The sequence below is a fragment of the Lynx rufus genome, unplaced genomic scaffold, assembly GCF_022079265.1.
Source record: "Lynx rufus isolate CCGP_SWC_20201006 ecotype Redwood Valley unplaced genomic scaffold, mLynRuf1.p SCAF_8, whole genome shotgun sequence".
NCBI classification, from domain to species: Eukaryota; Metazoa; Chordata; class Mammalia; order Carnivora; family Felidae; genus Lynx; species Lynx rufus.
The window spans coordinates 116,185,422-116,212,611 of record NW_025814896.1 but is presented as its reverse complement, the minus strand read 5'-3'; the positions used below and the strand labels follow the sequence as shown (position 1 = coordinate 116,212,611).

Sequence of the window (27,190 nt, the reverse complement as noted above, 5' to 3'; positions counted from 1 at the left end):
TTACGTTGTTGTTGACATTGTATGGCTTTGTCCAGTGGAATATCTTGGAGGTTGGCGTTTGTGTCTTTTTGGGCCTCCATCTTTTTTTTTTTTTAACCTTTTTTTTTTTTAACTTTTCACTTTCTAGTGGTATAAGATTCTTGTGTTTTCCCTCCCCAGCCCTGGACTCCACATTTCTCTAAGGAATCCTAGTTCCATTTCTTAATGAATGCTATTAGAAACTGAGATCTTGGCCCTGATTGTGCTCGTATTAGTTTCCTATTAGTGCTTGTACTGTGAGTGGAGTGGCTTAAACAACACACATTTATCATCTCACAGTTATGGAGGTTACCAGTCTGAGGTGACTCTGGGCTAAAATCAAGGCATTGTCAGGACTGGTTTCTTTCTGTAGGCTTTTGTATAGAATCGGTTTCCTTGATTTTTCCAGCTTTAATTGGACACTCAGTCCCTTGCGCTTGGCCCCCTTTCTCCACCTTTAAAGCCAACAAAGACTGGTCACATCCCTCTCGCTTACATGAGTCTTTTCCTGCTTCCCTCTCCCACTTTTAAGGACCCCTCTGATTGCATTGGGTCCAGTAGGCTAATCCAGGATAATCTTCCTATCTTAAGTTCAGCTGATTCTTTTTTGCCATGTCACATACTCACAGGTCTGGGAATGAGGATAGACCTATTTTGTGGGGACATTATTCTGTCTATCACATGCTAGTTGTTCTTCTCAGTGTACAGAACTAGTAATGTACTTCACTTAGGAATTCATGTTGCACAGCAGTGGGCTTCTTAGATGTCAATTCATCTAGGAAATTGATTAAATGGGAAATCTTGCCCAGTATGAAAGACAGATTTTAGTCCCACACTAGTGTGAACCCACAAATTATAAGCAAGGAGCCTTATCTCGCCAACCAAAAGCCATCGGTAGGTGTTTCCTTAGTGTCAAGCACGACATCCTACTGTCTGCAGGTAGATAGGTTAATCTCTTTGTGGAGTCTGTGAAATTTGCAGTAAGGCTGGTTTTTATCTTGCAAGTTAAGCAGCTTATGAGAGGGATGTAGACAGCATTACCTAATATAAAATGTTGAGTTCAAAGAAGATAGGGCTTCCCTAACTTTGTGTAGCATTTAACACCCTGACCAAAGTTGAAATTCTGAGAAATAATTACTTGTTCTGGATTTATATGTAAATTATCATTGTACATAACTGCACCCTCAGTAAATACAGTATTTGCTCATGACTGTTGTGATGTAAGTTTGTACAAAAATTTGCATCTGTTTATATCACTCATTCTCATGTATTAGATGCCTGTGGATAGCATTCCCTTAGGATTGAAGATGTAATGAAGAGAACAATTTGTCTCTTCCATGTTGTTTTTGGTGTCACATTTATAGTCTCATAGTAGATACCATAATGAATTAATGAATACATGGACAACAGTGATACATCAGATTAATTTATCTTTGAAGTTCAGTTTTCATAGGACTAGGTGAGTAGTGCAGATGTTTTTATGATTCCCTTAACTGTATCCTCATTGAAGTGGAAAAAAGGAAAAAAAATGTGTAAAGAGCTTTTTTTTTAATCAGAAGAGTGCATGATGTTAAAAATCCACTCAATTCGTTTTTTTTTTAATACAACTCTGAAATTTGATAAAAGAGAATTTAAGCCAAGGAAAACCAGTTTCTAAAATTATACAGTGGTTTTTGACAATAGAGTATGCTTGGGGATTACTCTTGTCTGCTTTGAGAAAGAGAAGGCAATGCTGATAACATAAATGGGGTTTTAGAAGGAAGACAGAAGGAGCCATGCCAGCATGCACAAAATCTGTCTTTATAAACCTGCCAGACTCCCAATCCTTGTCTTAGAAATTCAGGTGATGGATGGAATGCCCTCCAATGGAAAAGTATGAAAAAAACAAGTAATACAGACTAATTTCAGATGACACGATCAATTGTACTGTTATTTATCTAGCTATAGACATGTGAAGTAAATGTCATAAAAATGTATGTTTGAGGATCTCCAGAATGTTAAAACTGTGGATATTGCTTTAAGCACAAAGTATACACTGATGGCAATGACATGGGGAAAAAAATTCACAAGATTGTTCCTATGATTCTTATGAAAGGGAGAAAAACGTTCAAGCTTAAGGGAGTAGAAAAGATTCAGAAGCATTAGTGATGTACAAATGGATTTGAGAAGGTGAAGGCACAAAGGAGAAGAATAATCCCATCTTCAGAGGAGAAAGGTCCAAGAACCTGACTGATGCATCCATTTTACTTCCCTTTCTGGGATTTCTGAGACATATACAGGCCATCAGACAAGTTTCATGGCACAGCCCCAGAAGTCTTGCTACAGCTCCCTTTCCCCAAGGGAGCAACAGATATTCTCACTTGGTTTGGAGAAATACATTTTACCTGTCAGTATCATTCAGTCTAGAACATCCTTTATAAATTTGAAGACCGTTTAGAATTGAAATTTGAGGAAAATGCACAGCATTAAAGAGAGTCTAGTACTAAAAAAAAAAATGGGAAGTCTAACCTCTGAGGAATATATAGTTCTCCTAGAAGAACTTAAACTATGTTTATTTACCTAATACCTTTAAAGAGATTTAAGTATATATTGCAGACAGACTGTTTAGCACACTGGTTGAAAACATCAGCTATGGAGCCAGATTGTCTCTGTCTGAAACTTGGTTTTAACCACTGATTAGCTCTTTGAGTTTCAGTATGCCTCAGTTTCCTTATCCATAAAATAGGATAATAATTTTACCTAATTCATAGGGTTGTCTTGAGAATTAACAATTCAGCTTAGAATAATATCGGGCACATGGCAATCATTCAGTGAGCAGTTTTATTAAAATTATTACTCTTCTTATTTGTCATAGCTTCTATATTTTGCCGTTTGTCCGTAATAATTGGCTGCTATAGAAAGAATCAACTGTAAGTCTTAAAAATTAAAGAGGCAATTGCTGAAATAAACTCAGTAAGTAGGCCAGATAAAATCAGACTAGTGAGGTAGATGATGAAACCAATGGATTGGATTTTCCTTGAGCACAATGTCAATTGAAAGGAGATGAAAAGTAGAAGATGAGTCCAGAAGTTAACATCTAGCTAACAGAAGTTCCAGAGAGAAAGTTTGAGAGAATGAAGGGGAGAAAAGTGTATCTTCTTAAATACCGAAAAGAACAGTCCCAGTGTTAAAGACTCATATTGGAGGAATGTAACGACTGCTGGGCAGACACTAATGAAAACATGCCTCACCTAGACTCATACAGGTCACATTTCATAAAACTGAGAATAAAGAGGAAATCATGAAAGCTTCCAGAGGGGAAAATTTGGTTATCTCCACAAATCAGATTGATGTCCAGTTTCTCACAAGCCATATTAGATGATGGAAGAGTGTGGGAAGAAAGCTTTAAAATTCTCAGGGGAAAATGATTTGGAATTTCAAGTTTTGTGTTTAGCGAAACTACCCTCCAAAAAGTTGAGGACAAATAAATACATTTTAGGAATGCAAAGAGTCAAACATTTATTGAAAGAAATTCCTTCAGGAGGACTAACAAGGACATAAGATAAAATAACCAGTGATAAGCAGGGAAGCCAGTGAACTTGAGTCAGGTCTAAGTAATTAAAATTGTTTCCATGAAAAAAAAATTGTTTCTGTGAAGCATAAGGAATGTGTTAGTAATAGCAGCTTTGGAGAACTAGTAGATGATTTATACAAATTTTGGAAAGGGGACAAGAGGAAAACATACTTTTTTTGTTTGGAGAGCATTATTGTTTGACTCAATGTTGATATAATTATAGAAGTTTAAATGTTTGTCAAAAATAGAAAGTTGAAAAAACTTTGATGACCATTAAAAGAACAAAATAGAGTATACAGTTTCCAAATCACTGGAATAGGAGTTAGCAAACTGTTTCATAAAGGGCTAGATAGTAAAATATTTCAGGCGTTGTGGGCAGTACTGTCTCTGCTGCACCTGTTTGACTCAGCCCCTGCAGCACAGAAGTGGCCGTGGATAATCTATATAAATAAATGGGTATGGCTGAGCTCCAATCAAACTTTGTTCATTAATGTGAAATTTGAATTTGATGTATTTTTCGTATCTTCTAAAACATTCTTGGATTGTGTGCCATTCAAAGACAGTGGGCTGGATTTGATCCATAATTTGCTGACCTCTGCATCAGAGAACAAAGGAAGGAGGCTGAGAAAACTTAGTAATTTCAGCTAAAGACAGAAAAGGGGAGAGAGGTGGGCAAGAAATCAAAGTCCAACACACATGAAACATAAATGTCAGGAAAAGAAACAGCAGTTCCCCTAAGGACATAAACAGGGAAGAATAGTAGGTGGGAATTTTTAGAGTGTCGTGACATTGTTATAACTTCCAAGTGTGTGATCGTTGCCCTAGTAATTCATTTTATTGTATTTTACGAAACTGTTAGTCAATAATGGTTAAGGAATTAAAATTAAAATTGGTTTGAGAAACACTAGTAGAGAATACAGTGCAGGTATTAAAAAATGAAGTAGATCCATATGTATAGACACGTTAAATGAAAAAAAGGAAATCACAGAACAGTATACAAGGTATGACTCTTAAGTGTTTTTTTAAAACCCCAATCATACATGTAATGAATTTTTTAAATGTAGAATAAGTCACATCAAACTATTAGCTGTGATTATAAAACAAATTATGACAGGTGGACCAGGGTTGAAAGATGTGGTAATGAAGACATATTTCTTGTTTGAATCTATATACTTTTATCTTGTTTGATACTTTTTTTTATAGTAATAGGTTTTCATTTATTGTGTAATGCTTTTTAAATATTTTATTATTTAATGATCTCATGGTCCTTTCAATACTTGTCATTTGAATATCCATATGGAAAATAGGACCTATACTGCTACTTCACATGATATATAAAAATTCATTTGAGATGGATTATAAACCAAAATGTGAAAGTTAAAACAGTAGAGCTTCTAGAAGAATACGTGGAATAATGTCTTCACAACTTTGGAGCAGGCAAAATTTTCTTAAATGATGCACTACAAGCACCAGCCACAAGGAAAAGATTTGTAAATTGGGCTTCATTAGTGTTAGATGTTAGGTGTATAACAAGACACCGTTAAGGGAGAGAAAATGCAAGCTACAGATTGAGGGATGATATTTGGCATATTGCATCTTTGAAACCTAGAGTTATATAGAGTTACTGTGTATGTGTGTGCAAAAAGTTTGGAGAAGCACTTCACAAAGACATCGAAGACTTGCATATGAAAAGGCTGTCACTGTCATTAATCATAAGAGAAATTCAAGCTCAAACCACTGTACCTGGATTAGAAGGGCTAAAATTAAAAGGACCTATAAGACCTAGAGTTGCCGAAGCCATTAATAGAGCAGGTAGAGCGCTCATACGTTGCCGTGGGAGTGTCAGTTGATACAATCACTTCGAAAACATGCTGTCTACTGAAGCTGGGCATATGTACATCCTGCGATGAAGCTGCTTCACTCCTGAGTACTCAACTCTATAGAATTTAGTGCTTGTGTTTGACAAAAGATACAAGAATATCCATATTAACTTTATTCCTAATAGCTAAGAAATCTCTCCCTCAAGAGTATAAGTTGTGGCATATTCATATAACTGACCGTTAAAGCATTTTTGTTTTGATATTGTGAATAGGAACTTGTTACATTTTTATGATCCTTGATATAATATTCTTAGTATTATTATAACTTCTTAATCACAATAATGATAATAGCTATTATTTATTGGCAGTTTGTGATAAGTCTTAGTTCTTACAACAATCCCTATTCGGTACATACTATCACGGCATTATGCTCATTTTGACATTTGGAGTCGGTGAGGGACAAAGACTGAACAGCTCTTTTGTGGTAGAGCTATGGTTCTAACCCGGGCAATCTCACTCCAGAGCTACACTGCCGAAAGGCGCTACACTGTGGGCCTCAGTGTCCTCGGGTGAAGGAGGAGAGATGATGGGATCAAGTCCAGTACTGATGGATATGACTGACAGTACAGTGCGTGACTAATAATTGGGAGTACAGCAGCAAGACCTACACTGAAGTGGGTTGTTGGGTGTGTATTCATTTGTATTTGTAGACTCCAGTATTCTAGCTCGGACTTATTCAAACCAAAGAGTCTTATGGTTTTTAAAATCATTAACAAATGACTTAATGATCCTTTTATATATTCCCAGGGTGCCACTGTCTTTACCAAATGACGTTTTAAAACTATCGTTTTAGTCGTGTTCTTTGTTTGCAAGGAACTACCACTTACTGCAAAGATACACGTGGCTGTAAGGGAGATGGACTCTTACGGACACCCGAGAGGCGGATCCATAGACTGGCCAGCTTGTGGAGACTAAAACTGTCTTCTGCTCTGGATTACAATCAACTTTAGGCACTTCAGCAAGATTTTTAGATCTGTACTACAGTGTGCAATGTTTATTTTCCCTCAGCTGCTACTGTCATAGTATCTGCTTTTTTATCCATCCATTTACCTTTATATTGCCAGTGCTTTTTCTCCATGGTCTCAGGTAAAATTCTGAGGGAGAACATTTGATTGGCCATGAGAGTTACTGTGTTTGGGCCAAGTGTTTCGTGCTTCATAGACTATTGAACAGGCTATAGATTGGCTGTCTTAAGTCAGCTATTTACCACACTAGTTTTAGTCATTTCTGGCCAGGAAGGGATGGCTGGTTAGGTAAAACATGGCTCGTCCAAGGCTGGCTACCTCTTTGGTAGCAAGGTTGATTCGCCCTAAGTGTAAAGGGATTGTGATCACAGTGTATATTCTGGTTAGTGTGTTTAGTACCCATTACACATTTTGTGTTTTCAATAAAATCTAAAGAAGTGGCCAGCATTGAAAATAGTTGAATTTAGACACTGACTGGTACAGAATGGGAAATATGAAAGAGAATGCTTGTATACATGACTTGAGAACAATCCTTTGCTTACTGTTTTATAAGCCTAATAACATATTGTTGTATATCTCTTGTAGGTACCTTGGTTAAAATGGTTAGGATTGTTAAAACTTTGGATGATTTACTGGTAAATATTAGGAAAGTTTTTTTCCCTGCTATTTTAATAGCTAGGCTTGGCTTGAAAAAAAGTTTTTGAGAATTTTGCAAACCCTTTAAGACTATTCTCTGGTATAGGTGTTATTTAACCCAAGGTATATCGTGAGGTGATTAGGATAGTAACTAATCCATAGTAAAAAAAAAAAAAATTGAAATACTCAATACTATGTGGATATTGGTAATAAAATTGTATGTAAATACTTGTTAAATTGATTCTAGGTTGGGCCATGCAGGCTGCTGCCTATATCTTCATTCATAGGAAATGGAAAGATGACAAGAGCCATTTTGAAGACATGATTGATTATTTTTGTGACATCCATGAACCACTTCAACTCCTCATATTCCCAGAAGGGACTGATCTCACAGGTAGGTAACCTAGGCTTAGATCACAGAATTTTAAAACATGAAGGAAGTTAGAAATCATTTAGTCTAAACTTATTCCTCACATGAAGCAACTGAACTAAGATTAATGGCCCGCCACTAAGATCACTCACTCAGTTCATCGGTAGCACGTCAGAACCTAGAATTCCTGGTTTCCAGACCATGGAATCTATGATGGGCAACTTCAAGAGGCCATTACTGTTCCTCCTTGCCATCCTAGAGCTTTATATTTTTATTTTATTTTTAATTACAGTATTTATTTCAGAGAGAGCGTGAGTAGGGGAGAGGATCAGAGGCAAAGAGAGAGAGAGCATTTTAAGCAGTCTCTACACTTAGTGTGGAGCCCAGTGTGGGGCTCGATCTCAAGACTCTGGGATGACCTGAGCTGAAATCAAGAGTCAAGACACTTAAGCAACCCAGGCGCCCCAAGCTTTATGTTTTAAGTCTCACTATATATTTCATGTATCAGCTTTTTATATAGTTGTATATGGTTTGTATGGATCCACTGTACACACACACACACACACACACACACACACCCAAATAGCCAATGAAATGTTAAGAATAAAGGCTAATTTTAAAATCCCCTTCCTGTTCTATATATTCTCTGTCCTCTTTCAAGATATATGTATTTATCCATCAAGCCCTTCTTTCTCAACTTCTTTTTTTCCTAAGAAAAACATATGATGTAACCCATTCATTTATTGTTGATTTAAGTTATTATGTTGCCTTTTTCTGGGTATTTCTTAAAAATTTTTTATAATGTTTATTTTTGGGGCGGGGGAGAGAGAGAGAGAGACAGAGAGAGACAGAGCGTGAGCATGGGCAGGGCAGAGAGAAGGAGACACAGAATCAGAAGCAGGCTCCAGGTTCTGAGCTGTCAGCACAGAGTCTGACATGGGGCTTGAACTCACAAACTGTGAGATCATGACCTGAGCCGAAGTCGGACACCTAACTGACTGAGCCACCCAGGTGCCCCTTTCTCTGGGTATTTTAAAGCTTTATCCCTACTATAAGCAGGAAAGGCTTTGCCCTGTCCTCAAGAAAATTCATCTACCACAGATTTGTGGAGGGCGACACAGGAGGATATATTTAGGACTTTTGTGCCTTCCCAGCTATTAAACTATATGCATGGGTCAAGAATACCAGTGGATCTCAAGGAATTCTTTACAAGATTAAAAACAAAATAGTCTTTTATTCTTCCAGATCAGTGGTTCTCACACTTTTTAAGGCACAGATCATTTTTGCAGATGAAGCCACCTACTGCAGTCTAGCATTTAAGACAGAAGAACTGTTGTGGTTGAGTATTGGCAGTGTGGGTAAGCTTGGACAGGAAGCAGTTCTATAGAATCCGACTCAAAAGAGCAAAATTTTAAAGCTGTTAATAACCTGGCTACTTCAAGAAAGATACAGTAGAATTTGGGAAGGATCTAGTCGATGAAGGTCTGCTGTACGAGAGAAGACAAACTAAAGTCTAAAACTCACAAATAGTATGGAGAGACAGAACATGAACTTGTCTTCCAAATCTTCAAGACCAGATCGAGGCAACTTAAGAGCTACTGAGAAGGGCAACTTTTAGAGCTTAAGAGGGGAGAAGATGTAAATGAACATACTAATTCATTATGTGGACATAATAATTTGTGGAACCTGGTACCTACAAAGAGAGTTCAAGATGAAAAATATATTTTATACAACTATTTAAGTGAATGGGTGACTAAGCCATAATATGTTAATGAGGAAAATTCAGATATTTTGGGAAACATTCACTGTTGATACCATGGAAGAGATCTTGGACTTACCTGTTTGGATGGAGCTAAGTAAACCATGGCAATTTTTATTCAGTAGTATTATGTACTAATGTACTAATATATGCTTACTATATAGGTTTGATTTTAATAGTTAAAATTCTAAAAGTAGTTGGATCACAGAGAATAATACTGAGGATAATATTGGATGCATATCATTGAAGCTTGAAAATGTATTGTAGCTTGTAGATTAATTGATTCCCAGAACTGAACTATCATTAGGAAATTACCATGGACACATAGCCATATTTAAATCTTATAATAGTTAAGAATGTAATACTTTGGGGTGCCTGGGTGGCTCAGTCAGTTAAGCATCCAACTCTTTCGGCTCAGGTCATGATCTCACGGTTTGTGAGATAGAGCCCCACATCGGGCTTTGCACTGCCAGCGTGGAACCTGCTTGGGATTCTCCTCTCTCTCTGCCCCTCCTTCGCTCATGCTTGCTCTCTCTCTCTTTCAAAATAAATAAACTTTAAAAAAAAGAATGTAGAATATATTTGGGTGTTGAAATATCAGCCATATTATAAAAGGTAATTTACTGAAGTGATAGATTGGTTTATATTTGCAAATGCCAAAATGTACATTAAAGAATGGCAGCTCTAGAAGTTACTTAGTCATTAAAAGCTAAGGGAAAAAAAGCTTCTGGATTGGTGTGACTTTATGGTATATTAGTGTTAAAATGCTTATATGTTAGATCTTCAGAGCCTATGAAGTATATATTTAAAACTTTTTTCAGTCTGTATTTGTTCTCAGCTGTCTCTTTTATGTGATGAACTTAACATCTAGTTGCTTATTTTCAGGGTTCTGCTCACCATTACATGTTGTGGTTTTATATTTTTTAAGTTAAAATGATATTTACATTTTTTAAGGCCAGCTTACAAAAGCTAGAGAAAACAGGTCCTGAAGCTTTCAGAAGTTTTTTTAACAGGGTTATACATGTAGTTTTGAGTTAAGATAATGATTGTCTTTGAAAAAGTGTCTGTTAATTCAAGGGTGTTTTTAGTTACCACAGTTAACTTGAAACTTGTTTTTTTTTTAAGCCTGAAGGGAATGTTTTATAACCTTAAGTTCAGAGTCCAACTGGCTTGCAACATTTTCAAGTTAGTGTTTTTAAATGTAACTTTACATATATTTTATCTTTATATGTTATTGGTTATAACTTTTTTCTTGCGTATGGAAGTGATAGATGTGAATTTGGGGAAATTTAGAAACATAGAAGAGAGCACAAAAATTATTATAATCCCACTGCCCACAAACAAACACCATTGTAATTTTGGTCCATTGCTTTGGTCATTTGGTCACACACACATACACATATATATGTGCATATGTACACATGTATAATTTTGAATAATGGTGAAACTGGAATTACACTTTTCTTTGCACTTAATGTGGTATTATCTCTCCTTTCATTATTTATTCTTTCAAAACATGTGTTTTAAAGGTTGGGGAGTTTTATATTGGTTTATTAGTTGGGGTCCAGAAAAACAGAACTAACAGGGTGTGTGTGTGTGTGTGTGTGTGTGTGTGTAGAGCGAGAGAGTGAGATGGAGAGAAGTTTTGATGGGAATTGGGACTTTATTTTAAGGAACTGACTCACATGGTAGTGGAGGTTTATCGAGTCAAAAATCTACAGGGTAAGTTAGGCTGGAGACCCAGGGAGGAGCTGCAGTTCAAGTCCAGAGGCAGTCTGCTGACAGACCTCTTTCTTGCTTGAGGAGGTTAGTCATTTTCTATTCAGGCCTGTAAGTGATTGGATATGGCTCACCCATATTATGGAGAGTAATCTGTTTATGCAAAGTCTTCTGATTTAAATATTAATCTCAGTGAAAAATACCTTCACAGAAACATCTAGAATAATATTTGACCAACTGTCCGGGTAACCTGGCTATGCCACTTTGATAAATAAAATTAACCATAACAGCTGGTATACTGTAATTTTGAGTTCTGTGTCTGTGATTTGGAAAAAAAAAAAAGCTTTTCCGGGTTTTAACAATTATAATATTTCATGTAATTAAACACTTTGTACATAGAACTTCTTCATTTAAGAAATGTGAGTACATGAAGTTTTATACACAAAACAAAGTCCCTACTTTCATGAGGCTTACATTCTATGAGGAAAGATAGAATAAAAAAACCAATCAGTTAATAAAAACATGTCAAGTCTTCATAAATGCTGTGCAGAGAAATAAAGCAAGATAAGGACAGGGAGAGGAATAGATAGGGTATAGAGTACTCTTTTATAGAAGTTGTCAAAAGAAGCCCGTTAAATTTCTCTTAAAGTAGAGACTAATTGAATGAAGCAGAAAACCTTGCAGGTATCTGGAAGGCATTCCAGGCAGGGAAAGGAATACCTGCACAGACCCTGAAGTAGAAACATGCCTGGCTGGTTTGAGAATGCAGAGTGGCCAGTAGTCAACTCCAAGTGTAAGGAGTGAGCAGGGCTGGCACTGGAGTGTTACCAGCAGTGAGCTGACGAGACAGGAGGCTGTGGTCAGAAAGAGGGAGGCTGGTATGCTTACTAATAATCAGAGTCCGGGGTTGGGTAGATGAAGTGGGGATGGAAGGAAAAATCTGCATCTCTAATCTCTTTGTGTCTCTGATTATCTCTACTGCCCCACGTTGTGACCTTACATTTTTAGAACTACTTGTGTTCCCATTCTACGACAGAGTTCCGATCCCCAGAGTCTGTGATGCACCGGAAGAGGAAACCGAAGAGTAGTTAACTATTCATCTTTGTAGTGTCCCTGGGATTCTTCATTCCATGGAAGGGCCTCCTAGCTGTCTATCAAAAACTATTTTAGAGTCCCATGCCCAGGATATTCTCAAATGAACGTGAGAAGAACTTACTCCTTTTCATGTTTCCAGCCTGTACTTTTGTCTTTCTAGGGACTGTGGTTATTAGTTCTTTGACTCGATTCTTCAACTATAAAATAGCGTAACACCTTTAAAGGGGTATTCTTTGAATATTGTCATGTTGAAGAATTCATCTATGGTTTTTTGAGGTTTGAGGACTCCGTGATCTTAAATTTATTCCGAGGAAGGTTGGGTTTATATAGAGAAAGTTTTTTTTCTTGTGACTTGGAATAGTCTATAAATTTTAGGATGCAGCTGAGAGTTGCGGATTCTAACATCTGCTGTCATCAGAAGGTATTTCATGATCTCTCCCAGCAGTTGAGGCCAAATTTCTGAACACTACTTTTTCCAAATATATTTGCTGAATAATGGGTTTGGTTCTTCTTGGAACTTATAAAGTTACCTCATGGAATGGAAAAAGCAACTTTTGCCAACAACTGGAACATATACTTGACTCTGTAACTATATTCAGCCAAACCATGTTCAGATGTTTGTACACGATGTGCTAATCATGTGCCCATTCTGTTGGGGAGAGGTTTTGGTTAGTAATATTAGCATGCTCTATGCCTGAGCAGGGCAGAGATTTCACTTTGCATTGAAGCCCTAAATTACTGGGCTAAAAAAATGTTGATTTGATATATTTGGCATATTGACTACTTGTTTTTTTCTGAGTATAGAGGTCCTTATGTTTATTTTAAGTATTTTAGTTTTATTAACCTCTTTTGGTATTTCAGTTTTTGTTATGTAAGGACTATTTTATGAAAATTTCGGTTTGTTAGTATTTTATTTGTACCTCAGTTTTCATTGTATGTTGACTATTTTATGAAATCCCTTTAAGAATTTTAAATATTTTAATATGAATTTCAGGAAACATTCTAACAAGTCCTATTTAATACCTTATTATAAAAATTTCAAAATTCCCCAAACTCTAGGATCTTTGTTAGGGACTGCAGTGTTTGTATCTTCTCATTTGACTCAATATGCCGTATTCAGTATTTACAGATGGAATAACTGCCATTTCATCAAAGAAATCCTTCAGGGCTTCCTTATCTCACTTCTCTTCCTTTATTTTATGGCTTCTAACAGTTTGTTGTTTTGTTTAGAAAACAGCAAAGCTCGAAGTAATGATTTTGCTGAAAAGAATGGGCTTCAGAAATATGAATATGTCTTACACCCAAGAACTACAGGCTTCACTTTTGTCGTAGACCGCCTAAGAGAAGGTAAGCACCATCAAAAGGCTGTGTTTTTATGTAAGTGGCAACGGTTGCTGAACTTTGTATGTAGCCCTTTAGAATTTACAAAGCACTTTTTCATATTTTTTCTCAAGGTATAAGATACTGTCACATTTATACTAAATTGACCCCATGCACTAAAATGTCTTAGTATATATTCTTTATCAAATATCAAAGATAGCCTTATAAAAAATGTTTCCTTCTCTTGGGATAACAGAAAATAATACAAGTAGACTATCATTCTCTTTTTAAATTTTTCTCAAAGTAGCAAAACTACCTTGGAAGTATCTTAACACTTACACTATTGTTCTTTATACCTTATAAAGTATTTTTGCATTCATTATTCCGCTCATTCCAACAAATGATTCTGGTTGGTAGGAAGGCAAGTACTGACTGTATCCTCCGTTTTATAGTTAAGTTGAACTGACCTCCAGGTGGTTAGGAAATTTCTGTAGTCAGGGATAGAACCTCATTCTTCTGCTTCCTACTTTGTAGCTCATAATTCTACCTCACACTTCCTCAAGAGTTGTGTCTGTTGAAGGGCATATCAGGACAAGGTGATTCATTGATGATATCACATCCATTTAAATGCTTACATTTTTATATTTGTTATATAAAAGCCATTGTACATCTTATTGCTGCATGTTTGTACGTTTGTATATGGATACATACATGTGTAGAGACACATAACATTTATGAAAGTATATGGAAATGGAACTATCCAGAAACGTGCTGACGTGTTACTGATTTTACAAGAATGATTTGAAGCCCACAGTCACCTAGAAGAAAAATCTTGTTTACGTGTTTCTGCTCTCCACTCTGATTTCTACCAAGCCATATTGTACGATGATGGCATCTGTGACAAATTATCACCTTCATCTGATAATTGCTACATTGTCATAAAACTGCTTGTGGATTAACATGAAAGATGTTGAACCATCATACAAGCAAAGGTATAAAGTTCTTTTATCTTTCCCTAATGGCATCATTGTTGTTCCTTTAGGGTTTAATGTGCTTTAAGGTACAAAGTATAATCTTAATGAACTCTGCCAGGCTGAAGCATCTTTCCAACTAAATACCCATGATTAAAAAAAACGTATAGTCAATCCAAAACTACATTGTGATAGTAAACCAAAAATGTTGTTCCTATTAGTTTGGCTTGCTCTTGAAATTCTATGGTCATAGGTAATGCGAAATGGGCTTGTGGGCTTGATGGCCATATTGTATATGAATAGCAAGTGTCCATCTACCCAGTGAAGCTCCTGGAGAACACAGTTTTTCCGCCTACAGAATGGGACAGGGAGGCACCAAGACATTAAAGTGGCGATGGTTTTTTGTGTGTTTTTGTTTTAATATGTGGTACCACTTAACTGTGGCATCCAGCTTAGGCTCACCCTTCTTATTCAATAATGTGTTTTTTATGTCCTTACTAATCTGATAGCTTATAGTATTTAATGATTTCTTTGAAGGTATTTCTGACATCATAGAACACATTCATCAACTGGATTTCTCTGTAAATACAAGCATGCTGTTGGAACGCATCTTTTGCTAAAAAAGATCTTCCTAAATGTAGGCAGGATAATAGATTATTTTATACTGGATAAGGATATATCTGTAGAGCTCTCTTGTTCTGAGATCTGGAAAATATTTCAGAAGCAAGCTGATTTATAACTTTGGGGAATGTGTGTTACTTAGTCATCACTCAGAGAACTAGTCGACAACCACTGTGTAATTTTTCCTGCTAGAACTGGCAACTGATTCCCCCACCCGCCATATCAGAAAAAAGAGAAACACGGTTAGATGGTTCTATTTACTTCAGTTAGAAAAGTGGAATAGAATCTGTACCTTATAATAATAATAAAGAAATAGGATTGTGATTATAGTAACAGCAGCTAACATTTATTGAGCACTTACTAAGTACCAGGCATTGAGCCAAGTATTTCATATGCCTAAGGTCAATTAATCCTGACAATTACCATACATGGTAGTTATCATTATTAATATTTAACTTGTAGGACAAAACTGAAGCAGAAATTGAGATGAAGAAGCTTGTCAGAGTTATTAGAATCTGGTTCCTCTGACTGAATATCCTATGCTCTTTAAAAATTTTTTTCTTTAATGTTTATTTTTGAGAGAAAGAGAGACAGAGCACATGCAGGGGAGGGGCAGAGAGAGAGGGAGACACAGAATCTGAAACAGGCTTCAGGCTCTGAGCTGTCAGCACAGAGCCTGACGTGGGACTCGAACTCACGAGTTGTGAGATCATGACCTGAGCTGAAGCCAGACGCTTAACCAACTGAGCCACCCAGGCATGCCCCATGCCTCTTGTATTTGTAGTATGATTTCAGTTAACAGAGTCTCCATAAAGCACTTTTGTAGTAGTGAACTGTGTGGTTTCCCTCAAAAAAGATGTTGAAAAAGAAAAAGCAGTAGCTAAATGGCCAGATCATGGAGGGATGGTAGTCCCAAAGGAGGAGGTTATGGTTCTGCCTAACATGACAGGGGAGGGGGAATCAGGTGGAGAGTCAAGGGCAGCTCTACTTTTGGGGGACGAGGGGTGGTATCTAGTGAGCATCAAAAGTTTCATCAAGGATCAGAAGTGAAGATCTTAGAAACAAATTAAAGCCCCCAAAAGGGCCAAGCCCACCTTTCTGATCTTTAGCTTCCTGAGATCTGCTTTTGATAAGCAGTTAGGTGAAAAAAGAAGCTCTCTGTTAAAACAAATGACTGTATAAATAAATTATTGCAGTGGAATACTGCTCACCATAATAACTAAATTCAGCATTGCCGATGTCTGTTTGGCAATGGGCACATGAGAAGTTTAGGACATCAAGAAACTAAGGATGAAGTCCTACCAAGAAGGACTGGATAAATGAAAATGCAAAACAAGGAAAGTAGCTTCTGCACTTCTGTTCAGAATACATGTCACAGAGATTAGGAACATTTAGAAGACACACATTTACCCTGAAATATAGCACCCATTATATAATGTTACACAGATGTGTTATTCCTGTGGTAGTAACTGCAAAAGGTTTACCCTGAGTACCTTAAATTTCACCATTAATGTGCTTGCTCTATACTCTTACTAGATCATAACCTTCTTGAGGGTATGGAATGTTCTGCACATGGTTGAGTTAAATGTTTTTTCCTTTTATCTGAAAAATAAGACAAGCCTAGTGTCCTGGATGTTCTTCTAAGTATGTATTACACTGATAGATTATCTGTCTTGGATGGTTTCACAACCTTTCAGTATGTGATTATATGTTTTTCCAGTACTATATTAACCCAAACCCAAAAGGAATTTTCTAACTTAGGGAAAAAAGGCTTTTCATATGAGAAAGTTTTTTTTTTTTTTAATTGACAGTGCTAATAAATTTATCAGACAATTTTAAACTTGTAACTCATTCATACCAAAAGTTAGTTATATTATCATCATCTCTGGTGCTGTATCATTTTTTAAAAATTTTTCTTTAATGTTTATTTATTATTTTTGAGAGAGAGCGAGCAAGCACGTGCATGAGCAAGGGAGAGGCAGAGAGAGAGAGACACAGAATCTGAAGCAAGCCTCCAGGCTCTGCGCTGTCAGCACAGAGCCCGACATGGGGCTGGAATCCACAAACTGCAAGATCATGACCTGAGCTGAAGTCGGATGACCGACCGACTAAGCCACCCAGGCTCCCCTGGTGCTTCATCATTTTTAACAATAGCTTTACTCTTCTTTGATTTTAAATAAAGATTTGGTCCCACCATTATTTGATTTTGTTAAATGTTTTAGAAGCCAATTACTAAGTTATAACCCTGCAATAATTACTTTTCACCATTAGGCGGCACAAATGCGTACATTTGAAACACTTGAAGTTAGGTTAAAGTGGTTGGGGGTGAGGATAAAACACTTCATATTTGTTTGAGGGTGTGTCTTGTTTAAAATATGACCTTGCTTAGTGAACACATCTACATACCAGGAAGATAACTCACCTAACTCCACAGGGACAGAGCTGCTCTGCTTGGGACCCTCCCAGACCCTATGTATCTCTTCATCTGACTGTTCATATGTATGCTTTATCATATCCTTTAATAAACTGGTAGACATTAAAAATAAAATATGACCTTGCCTAGAAGTTTACAGTCTTCTTGGGTAGATAAGAATACATCTAGAAAAATCTTAAAAAATATCACATTACATGTTAAATTTTATGGTATATAGTATATAAACATTTTGAGTAATTATAGGAGTGTTCAGTAAAGAGAGAGCATATAGTATTGAAACACTTCACTTGTAACATTTATTTGAGACAGAGAGAGAGAGAGAGCATGAACAGGGGAGGGTCAGAGAAAGAGGGAGACACAGAATCCGAAACAGGCTCCAGTCTCTGAGCTGTCAGCACAGAGCCCGACGCGGGGCTCAAACCCACAGATCGCGAGATCATGACCTGAGCTAAAGTCAGACGCTTAACCGACTGAGCTACCCAGGCGCCCCGAAACACTTCACTTCTTTAAGAAGCTTAATTTCTTCCTTGGACTTTCAAGGATGGCTGAGGGCAAGATAGGAAGAGTACAAGAAAGGGCATAGAGTTTGGGCCAGTATGAGGCTGTGCAGTAAACTAGGCACAATGAATGTGATCGAGCTGAAGACTTGTACTGTAGAATAATAGACAGTAGTTAAGAAGGTTGTTTGGAGCCATTGTTGAAAAACTTAAACTCCTGCCCCCAAATAGTCATGTTTTTAGATGTCCATTTCTAGCTGAAGTCATTCAAGCAAATCAGCTCATGTATTAAGACTATAAAACATCATATAGATATATTTAAGTTTTGGGTTTTTTAAAAATAATTTTTTTAATGTTTATTTATTTTTGAGAGAGAGAGAGGCAGAGTGTGAGCAGGGGAGGGGCAGACACACACACACACACACACACACACACACACACACACAGAATCTGAAGCAGGCTCTAGGCACTGAGCTGTCAGCATGGAACCTGATGCGGGGCTCGAACTCACCACGAGATCATGACCTGAGCTGAAGTCAGGCGCTTAACCGACTGAGCCACCCAGGCACCCCAAGTTTTGAGTTTTTAAATTCCAAGATAATCCATGTTTAGCTCATATGTTTATATTCTAAATATGAAAGATGGTGTATTTCTACTAATCTAGGGGATATAGGGTTAGTCACTAAGGAAAAAATAAAATTCCCACCAGGTAATTTAGATCAGCACATCTGATTAAAAAACTCTTCGGTCTGTATTCAGGGACAGAGAATTGCTTACTTGAACCCCCAGATTACATATGTAGTATCTGGTAGTCCTGTGTTTGGCTCTCTCATTTTGGTCTATGATAGTTCTCATTTGCTCCACGAAAGTTGGCACTTAGGCAGTAGACTAATCATAGATAGCTCAATCTTCAGTGTTTTCAGAGTGTTTTAATTTCTTGGACTTTTTGCTTCATGCACAGCTAATAATCCATTCTGTTTCTTGCCTATAGTGGATGTAGATGGTGGGGGACCAAAGATGGCCAGCAGGAGCCATCGCTCTCTGTGGCTCACATTATGTTTATCCTAGTTGATGAGTGATGAGCCTCCCTTGGGATTGCATTTCGGTGACTCTTCCTAACAGCTAGCATAATCTAGGATACTAGGAAGAAAGAGAGAAAAACTGTTGAAATATTGGGTGCATTAAATGCCATGCACTCTGACCTTTTCATGTGACTTTTTATTGCTGGAAACTATGAAAAAGGATAAGACCTTTCCCTTATGTTTAAAAAATGTAATTATACAGTAGATCTTTGACATTTGCTAGAATATTTTCTGAAACCTTTTCCATTTCCCCAAATTTGCAAATTTCTCTGTAGCATAGCGTTTGACTCTCTTTTGAGACCCTTTTACAAAGAACAATGCTTTCATCTGTTTATGGTGATGAATAGAATACAGCAAACCTAAATGAACCTGGGTTCTGATCAGTAAAAAAGCACATGGATCAACTAAAGGACTTGGTCCTACATGTCATGAAGCAGAAATGATTTAAATTCTCCTCAGCAAAATTATATGTGATTACATGTCAAAGACCTTTGGAGTCTGTCAGGTTGAATCTCTGAATGCCATGGCATGCCTTTAGGTCTTTAATGACATTTCTGTTATCTTTGTTCATTTTAGTTCTCTTTCATAGCAGAAAATCTGAGCTCATTTAGGACAGGTCTTGGCATTGTGTTAATGAAAAGTGACAGAGCCCTCTTTCTCTACATAAAAACAGCCATCTAACAAGTACCTACCATGTGCCAGGCACTGAGCGGTTCACATGTTTCTCTACCCTGCCCAAGCAGTACTAATGCCCAGGGAGCTATTTAAAACACAGATGATCAGGTGTGGGCTCAGACCTGCTAAATGAATCAAAGTCCAGTGGTGGGGCCCTGAGCTCATGTCTACCCGACTAGTCACTGTCATACAGATCATTTCATTCCCATGGCTGCGCTAGGCAGTGCTTTGCCCCATGCCACCCCTGAGGAGACAGACTCACTCTAGCGACTTGCCCAGGGTCACATGGCTGCTGGGTGGTACATGAGTTCACTTCTGCTCCATTTGATGCCAAAGCCCATGTTCTTCCCACTATGTAGTAAGTTAACAATTTTTCTGTGCCAAGTGCTACAAAGATGTAACCTTTGTAGGATTTTTTTCTTTTTCTTCTCTCTTTCCAAGACCTTCTCCCTGGTACCCTTAGCTATACTCTGCATTTTGTTTAAATGGAAAAATACATCAAGAGTTTCCTTTTTGTAAAGCATGTCATTATTCTGGTTCCTATATTTATCTGCTCCTCCTTCATATCTCTAATCTGTAAGGCAAAACAAAGAAAGTGACACTCCTACTGTTCTTTCAAATTGTGGTCCCGTAATTTTCTTTTGCCGCTGAGCCTCAAAAACAATAAACTGGTGACTTGATTTTTCTCAATACTAACTCACTTCCTGTAAAAACGGGATTTTTTAAATTATAAAAACAATATATTTATTATAAAAATATTGGAAAGTTCATTATAAAGAAGGAAAAGGTACCTATGGTCTGCTCAGTCACATCTCAGAAATACCTGGTGTGTGCCTTGTATACTTTTTGACAGAAACTCTTCCTGTGTTTTTCCACCTGTATTCATACATCGCAAACAAAATTAAAGTCAGATCATATATTTTGTTTTAGAAATATTTTTAAGACTTATTATAATGTGCATGTTTTATCATTATCCTTGCATAATTGGCGTAAGTATATGTTAATGTGTGCACATATTAGAAGGACCACTATTTAACTAGTCCTTCATTGTTCAAAGTTAAAATTGTTTCCAGTTTACCACCCTTATAAATAATACCAAAGTATGCATAAATCTCTAATTATTCCCTTGGGATATATTTCCAAGGCTAATTACTGAGTCAAAGGGTATTCCTTTTTTTTAAGGTTTTTAAATGACTTTTTTTTTTTTATGTTTATTTAGTTTTGAGGGAGAGACAGACAGAGCGTGAGTGGGGGAGGGGCTGAAAGAGAGGGAGACACAGAATCCCAAGCAGGCTTCAGGCTCTGAGCTGTCAGCACAGGGTCTGATGCAGGGCCTGAACTCACAAACTATGAGATCATGACCTGAGCCAAAGTCGGACGCGTAACCGATTGAGCCACCCAGGGGCCCCCATTTTCTTAAGGTTTTCTAAAAAAATTTACTCCTGTTCTCTGTCCTATTTCAATTGGCCACCAAATTCTACTGATACTGCTTTTTATTTTATTTTTTTTTTTTAATTTTTTTTTTTTTCAACGTTTATTTATTTTTTTGGGACAGAGAGAGACAGAGCATGAACGGGGGAGGGGCAGAGAGAGAGGGAGACACAGAGTCGGAAACAGGCTCCAGGCTCTGAGCCGTCAGCCCAGAGCCCGACGCGGGGCTCGAACTCACGGAGCGAGATCGTGACCTGGCTGAAGTCGGACGCTTAACCGACTGCGCCACCCAGGTGCCCCGATACTGCTTTTTAGAGAGACATCCTACCTTCTTCTGTTTCCACAGTGGCCTGAATGGAGGGACCCCATTACTTCTCCTTTTTACTTCCTGGCTTTCTGACTGGTCTACCTCTGGTTTCTTCTTTGCCAATCCATATTACTTAGCTCTCAGTCTTCATAAGGTGCCACTCTAATGTCATTGTGTATATATTTATTCAGAAAATGTTTCTTGGGCACAGGTGTTGTTTGGCCTGCAAGACGCAAGACGCAGGTACCAATACATAGTCCATTCCTGTGAGTATCATACGGTTTAGAAAACATAATCGTAACGCAGTGCCGTAAGATGTAAATAGAAAGTATTTTGAGGACATGAAGGTTAGTTGATCTTTACCTAAAGTGACACTGAAGAGGTGGCATATGAGCTGAGAATTAAAGAATAATTAGGCATTTTCCAGGGAGGAAAGGCATTTAAACGTTTGCATCACTTCCATATTCCATGGTCAGGCCTTTCTATAATATGGTTCTAATCTACTTTTTAAATTTTACCACTCAGAAGCCCCTCTTCATACCACATGAGCCAACCTATTTGAATTAATTGACTATTCTGGACTGTGCCTTATGCTTTGTGCATCATGCGTCTAGTTAAGTCTGTTCAGGCTAAAACCTGTAGTGCTTTGTTCCTTGCTTTAATCCCCAGATACTGTCCTTTAGTGATCTTCTAAGGGTCCATCCCTATTTCCACTGCTGGCAGTCATCTGAACTATCTTTTTCCACTCTAATAGGACTTAGTTAGCATAGTGGACCTGTTATTTATAGCTGCTCTAATACATTTTACTTCTTAGCTTCCGAAACGGACAGCAGTGGCCATGTCACCTAGACCATTAGGGCAAAGATTTTATTACTAAATCCATTGAATATCTTTCCATCCATATCTTACTTCCTCTCCTAGCAACGACTGGCACTGTAGATTCTTCTTGAAATACTTTCTCCCTGGGGCTTCTCCTTTTTTCTCCTACATCTCTGGCCACTTCTCAAGACTCATTTGTAGAGTCTTCCTACCTGGGTATCCCTTCAGTGTCTGTGTTCCTTATAAGGCTTCCTGGGTTCCTTTGTTCTCCCACTCCATGTCACTCAGGTTGGTGGCTTGAATGGTCATTCCATATGCTCTTGGCTTGAGTCCAAATCTTTTGTTCGTAAATCCCTTTCTTAGTGCAGAGCCATACATGTGACCTTTGCCATTTGGAGGTGCTGTAGGCACTTCAGTGTTGAAAATTGAACTTGTCATTTCCCCCTACACTGCTGTTCCTCCCATATCCCCACACCAATTGCTGGCACTATAATGATGATAATGGTAATATTGGTGAGATTGTGTACTTATGTGCCAGGATTATCCTAAGTGCTTCACATGAACTAAATCATTCCATTCTTAGAGGAGGTTTCATTATCATCTTCCTTTTATGCATGAGGAAACCGAGCTACAGAGAAGTAGTCATCCAAGATTTCCACCTTTCAAATGGCAGAGCTAGGAATCTAGCTGTGGAGCCTTCGCCTTAACCGCTGTTTATCATCAACTCAGTTACTCAAGTTACAACCTGGGCGTCATTCTTGGATCCGTCCCCTCTGCTTCTCTCACGTGCCGTGAAACCCCAACCAGTAAGTGCCTTGGGATTCTCTTTACTCTCAAATTCATTCTTCTCTTTTCATTCTCTCTGCCATCATATCTCCCCTGAATTACCAGATAGCAGCTCAGCTGGTCTTCCTAGTTCTGGGCCTGCCTTAACCAGTCCTTTCTCCATGTTGTACTGGAACATCAAGCCTTTTTCTAAATGAGGATGGCAGCACACTAAGTTAGAGGCTCAGGCTCTGGAGTCAGGAGACCTGGGGAGAACCCTGGCATCACCGGAATTAGCAGTGTCCCTCAGCAAGCCTTACTTCCATCATCTGTAAAATGGAGTAACTGTGCTTACTTTGTAGGGCTCTTATAAGGACTCAGTGCAGTACATAAAGCACTTAGCACAGTGCCTGGAAAAGAGCAAGCACTCGATAAACGTTACAGTGCAAATCTGATTGTGTCAGCTCCTGGCCAGAACCCGTCCTGGGTTTCACAATGCTCCAGGGTTAAATCTACTTTCTTTAGGTGTACCGGGGTGGTTCAGTCAGTTAAGTGTCCGACTCTTGATTTCGGCTCAGGTCATGATCTCATGGTTGCGAGATTGAGCTCCGTGTTGCGCTCTGTGCTCATAGCACGGAATCTGCTTGAGGTTTTCTCTTTCTCTCTCTGCCCCTCCCCCACTTGTGTTCTCTCTTAAAGAAATAAACATTTTTTAAAAATCTCCTTTTTTTTTTAACATGATTTTCCAGGCCCTCCATGACTTGGTCTTTGCTTAGCTTTCTCACCTCTCTCCATTCTCCTTTGTTGTCCCTTTACTCCTTGCCTTCCTGAACTGCTTCCCATTCCCAGAGTGCACAGTACTCTGAGCCTTCCCTACCAGGGCATAGCCCCTCCTAGCCTCATTCAGGAAACCTTCACGGCTCTTAGACTTCTTTGTTCCCCATATGAGTGTGTTCCCTCCTCTGCCAGCCCTGCATAGATGTTTTACTGACTGTATTATCATTTGTCTATTTCATCTATGAACTTTCAATTTCATGCCCATTAGAATCAAGTCTGTCTCCCTGACCATTTTTATCCCCAGCCTTCAGCATAGGCCTCGCATATAATACTCTAAGTTTTTTGAACCCATCAGCTAACTGGTTGATGTATTTTCATACCCTGCTGTGTTCCCATAAAGAGCTAAAGTGGTGGACCTAAATATGTATGCTACAATGACAGCAGCACCACAATATTAGAGAATAAATTAAAGGGAAAATAAGGGTGTAAGGTTGGTATATAAAACATATGTTATATGGTTAATACACAAAATACATAGGTTCTATATTCTTATAAAATATGGGTCCATAAATTGGCTTGAGCTTTCTGGCATCTTCTCTAGGGGGAAACTGGATAGTATCATTGACAAATCCGTAAGATTAAAGCATATCCTATGCTCAGAAAAAATATGACCATTTCTGAAGGACTTGAGAGAAAGACCTCCCACGCATGGCTCCTCATGGAAGACATTGTACACTGTCGTGACCAGCGTCTTTATCTTTAAGTTTAATGTCACACATAGCCTCAGAGCGTTCATCCTCACTGGCTGACAGCAGAATGAGAAAGAGCAGTTCAGTAAAGACAGTCTCCTAAGAGGCCAGCACAGCCGGCTATATGTGATTGAGAGTGTCTCAACTCCAGAGGTTTGGAGACACTGCATGTCTTCAACCCATTCTCCATGAATGGGATTTCACTCACTGAGATTCAGGTAGGAATTAGTTCACGCAGAGTTTGATTATTCTTCCTAAAGGATCTGTTCTACAGATATCTCGTGTCACGAGTTTAAGTGTGGGGCCAGGGGCTTTTACTAATAGGATTCTCTTAGGGTCGTTGAGGAGCCTACTGAGTGAAGCGTCCTGTGTGAAGTGAAGGCAACCTACCTCTGAACTGAGGTTGGTCAGTGTGTTTCTTATAGGACACTTGGGATTATGTCCTCTGCAATGCTTAACCAAATAGTCACATAGTCAGTGGACCATTGCCCAAAGATCAGTCCCTGTCTGACCTTTCTGGACTGATTTCTTCCTGTGACCTCTTGCCCTGTCTTCAGTCCACCTACGTGGAATATACTTTTCTCATGCTATTCCTTTTCCTAAACTGTTCCAACCATTTGGGTAGTTCCTGTTGATCCTTCAAGACAGTTCAAATGACTATTCTACTTCATACCATCTCCTGGCTTCTCCAGGTTATTGGGCTTCCTTCTTCTTACTCTCATTTATACATTTGTCTTCATCACTTCTTTCATCCTCTTTTATAGTTTTTTTTTTTCTTTCTCCCTTGGACTCTGAGCTCCTTTAGGATAGATAACGTGTCTTGTTTTTGTATTTGAGCCCCTAAGACACCGTCATGAATATTACAGGTACTCAGTGTATTTATGGTTTGTACAGATTTTTGTAGATGATCTATTTTCAGCATCTTATACATATGCACTTGATATGCTTGTTTTTGCACGTCTGATTGGTAATGCCCCTACCACCCTCAGTCTAGCGATCAGATATTAATTCACATGGACTCTCTTATTGCAATAGAGGAGAGATTTGTGGCAGTGCTGGAGGGCCACATAAGGCAGGTGCACATTTGATAATAAATGTTATCTTAAGATAGTCTTTTTTTTTTTTTAATTACCAAAGGACAAAAGTAGGGCTGTTTTTTGTTGTTCCTGTTTTTTAGATTACCTATGCTTTTATAAGGGACATTAATAAAAGCATATTAATTTTAACTTAAATGAACAAGGTCTTGGCATTTGATGATGTAAAAATCAGTATGGAATTGGGGTTCTTAGGTAGGGTTTCCCTAGTTTATTAGTATTTCCCTACTCAGTGAGGTTCAGATTCTGAGATAGTGCTAAGGAGACAATCATTGCAACCTAGGGCCTCTCTTGTACTACTTGACTTCAGTAGGAGGAAACTCTTGCCCTAGGGCTATCTACTGTTTTTCTAATACCAGCCAGCTATAATAAATACCTATTAGTGTGGAAGGTAGGCCAGGATGACTATGGATGCAGGTCTTGTGGCGCCATTAATCTATATACTAGTTTTGGTTAGATTATCATTTTCATAGGGGAGTGAAAATTATATACTTGGTATATTTTACTCATTCAAAAGGCTTGTCTTTGCCTAAGTATTGATGCCATTACCATGTTTATATTATTTTCTTAAGAGTAACATGCTGAAAAATGCTGATAACTGTGACACTCAAAAATATGTTTATTTTAGAATTCAGCGTTGCGGAAGAAGCTGCGTAAGTAAAATTTGTGGAATTGCCTTTGAGAACTTTCTGCAAACTGTACATTGATTGCAAAGAATATTGTTACATACATTAAAACGTTCTGCTAGCTTTCCCTCTGAAGGCAGAAGTGGGAGCTACAGAACGACAGTAGAGGACGCCAGTACCATTCCCTCACGTGGTTCGAGACCCGTGTGGCAGCTACATGCTCAGTTTTTCTGTCCTTATACTGTTGTATTGAAGCAAGTTTTAAGAATTTAGTGCAAATGCAAAATGCATGTAGCAATATGCTTTAGATTCCTGTTAATGTGAAAATCAAAATATATCCTCATGCAAGTTGAATTGTTGGCCTGAATCTAAACCCTCTGGACCCGCGAATCCAGAAATTCATCTTAACAGGAACTTGTGACTGCCTTTTGGTTTTATATAGTATATAATTTCTTTGCGGATAGATTTCTTTTTTGGGTTTGTCCAAAAAAGCTTTACTTGGTTTCTCCTTTATTCTGGGCATGTGTCCATTGCATTATTTATAAAAGGTTGTACCTTTTTCTCTTTTAGCTTTACAGATTTTTTTCTTCCGTATTAAAAATACTTTCTCTGTATAGTGTTCCACTTGGTAGGACCTTTTCTTATTTTGTTTTTAAATAAATTGATGTTTGAGTATTGCAAAGGTATTGTTAAAACAACACTTGGGGCGCCTGGGTGGCACAGTCGATTAAGCGTCCGACTTCAGCCAGGTCACGATCTCGCGGTCCGTGAGTTCGAGCCCCGCGTCGGGCTCTGGGCTGATGGCTCAGAGCCTGGAGCCTGTTTCCGATTCTGTGTCTCCCTCTCTCTCTGCCCCTCCCCTGTTCATGCTCTGTCTCTCTCTGTCCCAAAAATAAATAAACGTTGAAAAAAAAAATAATAAATAAATAAAATTAAAAAAAAACAAAAACAAAACAAAAAAAAACAACACTGACCTCGCTGGTGTGTGTGTCTCTGCACATGCACATGCAGACCAAGTTCATGTGCC

General features: G+C 38.1%; 1 protein-coding gene across 1 annotated transcript in view; it reads left to right on the top strand.

Moving 5' to 3' along the window:
- The window catches only part of LCLAT1 (lysocardiolipin acyltransferase 1), a 182,561-nt gene that overhangs the window by 99,999 nt on the left and 55,372 nt on the right, over positions 1-27,190 (top strand). Inside the window, exons 4-5 of the mRNA XM_047068456.1 lie at positions 7,300-7,446; positions 13,226-13,342. Coding sequence (XP_046924412.1) covers positions 7,300-7,446; positions 13,226-13,342 — 264 coding nt within the window. The remainder of the gene's footprint in view (positions 1-7,299; positions 7,447-13,225; positions 13,343-27,190) is intronic.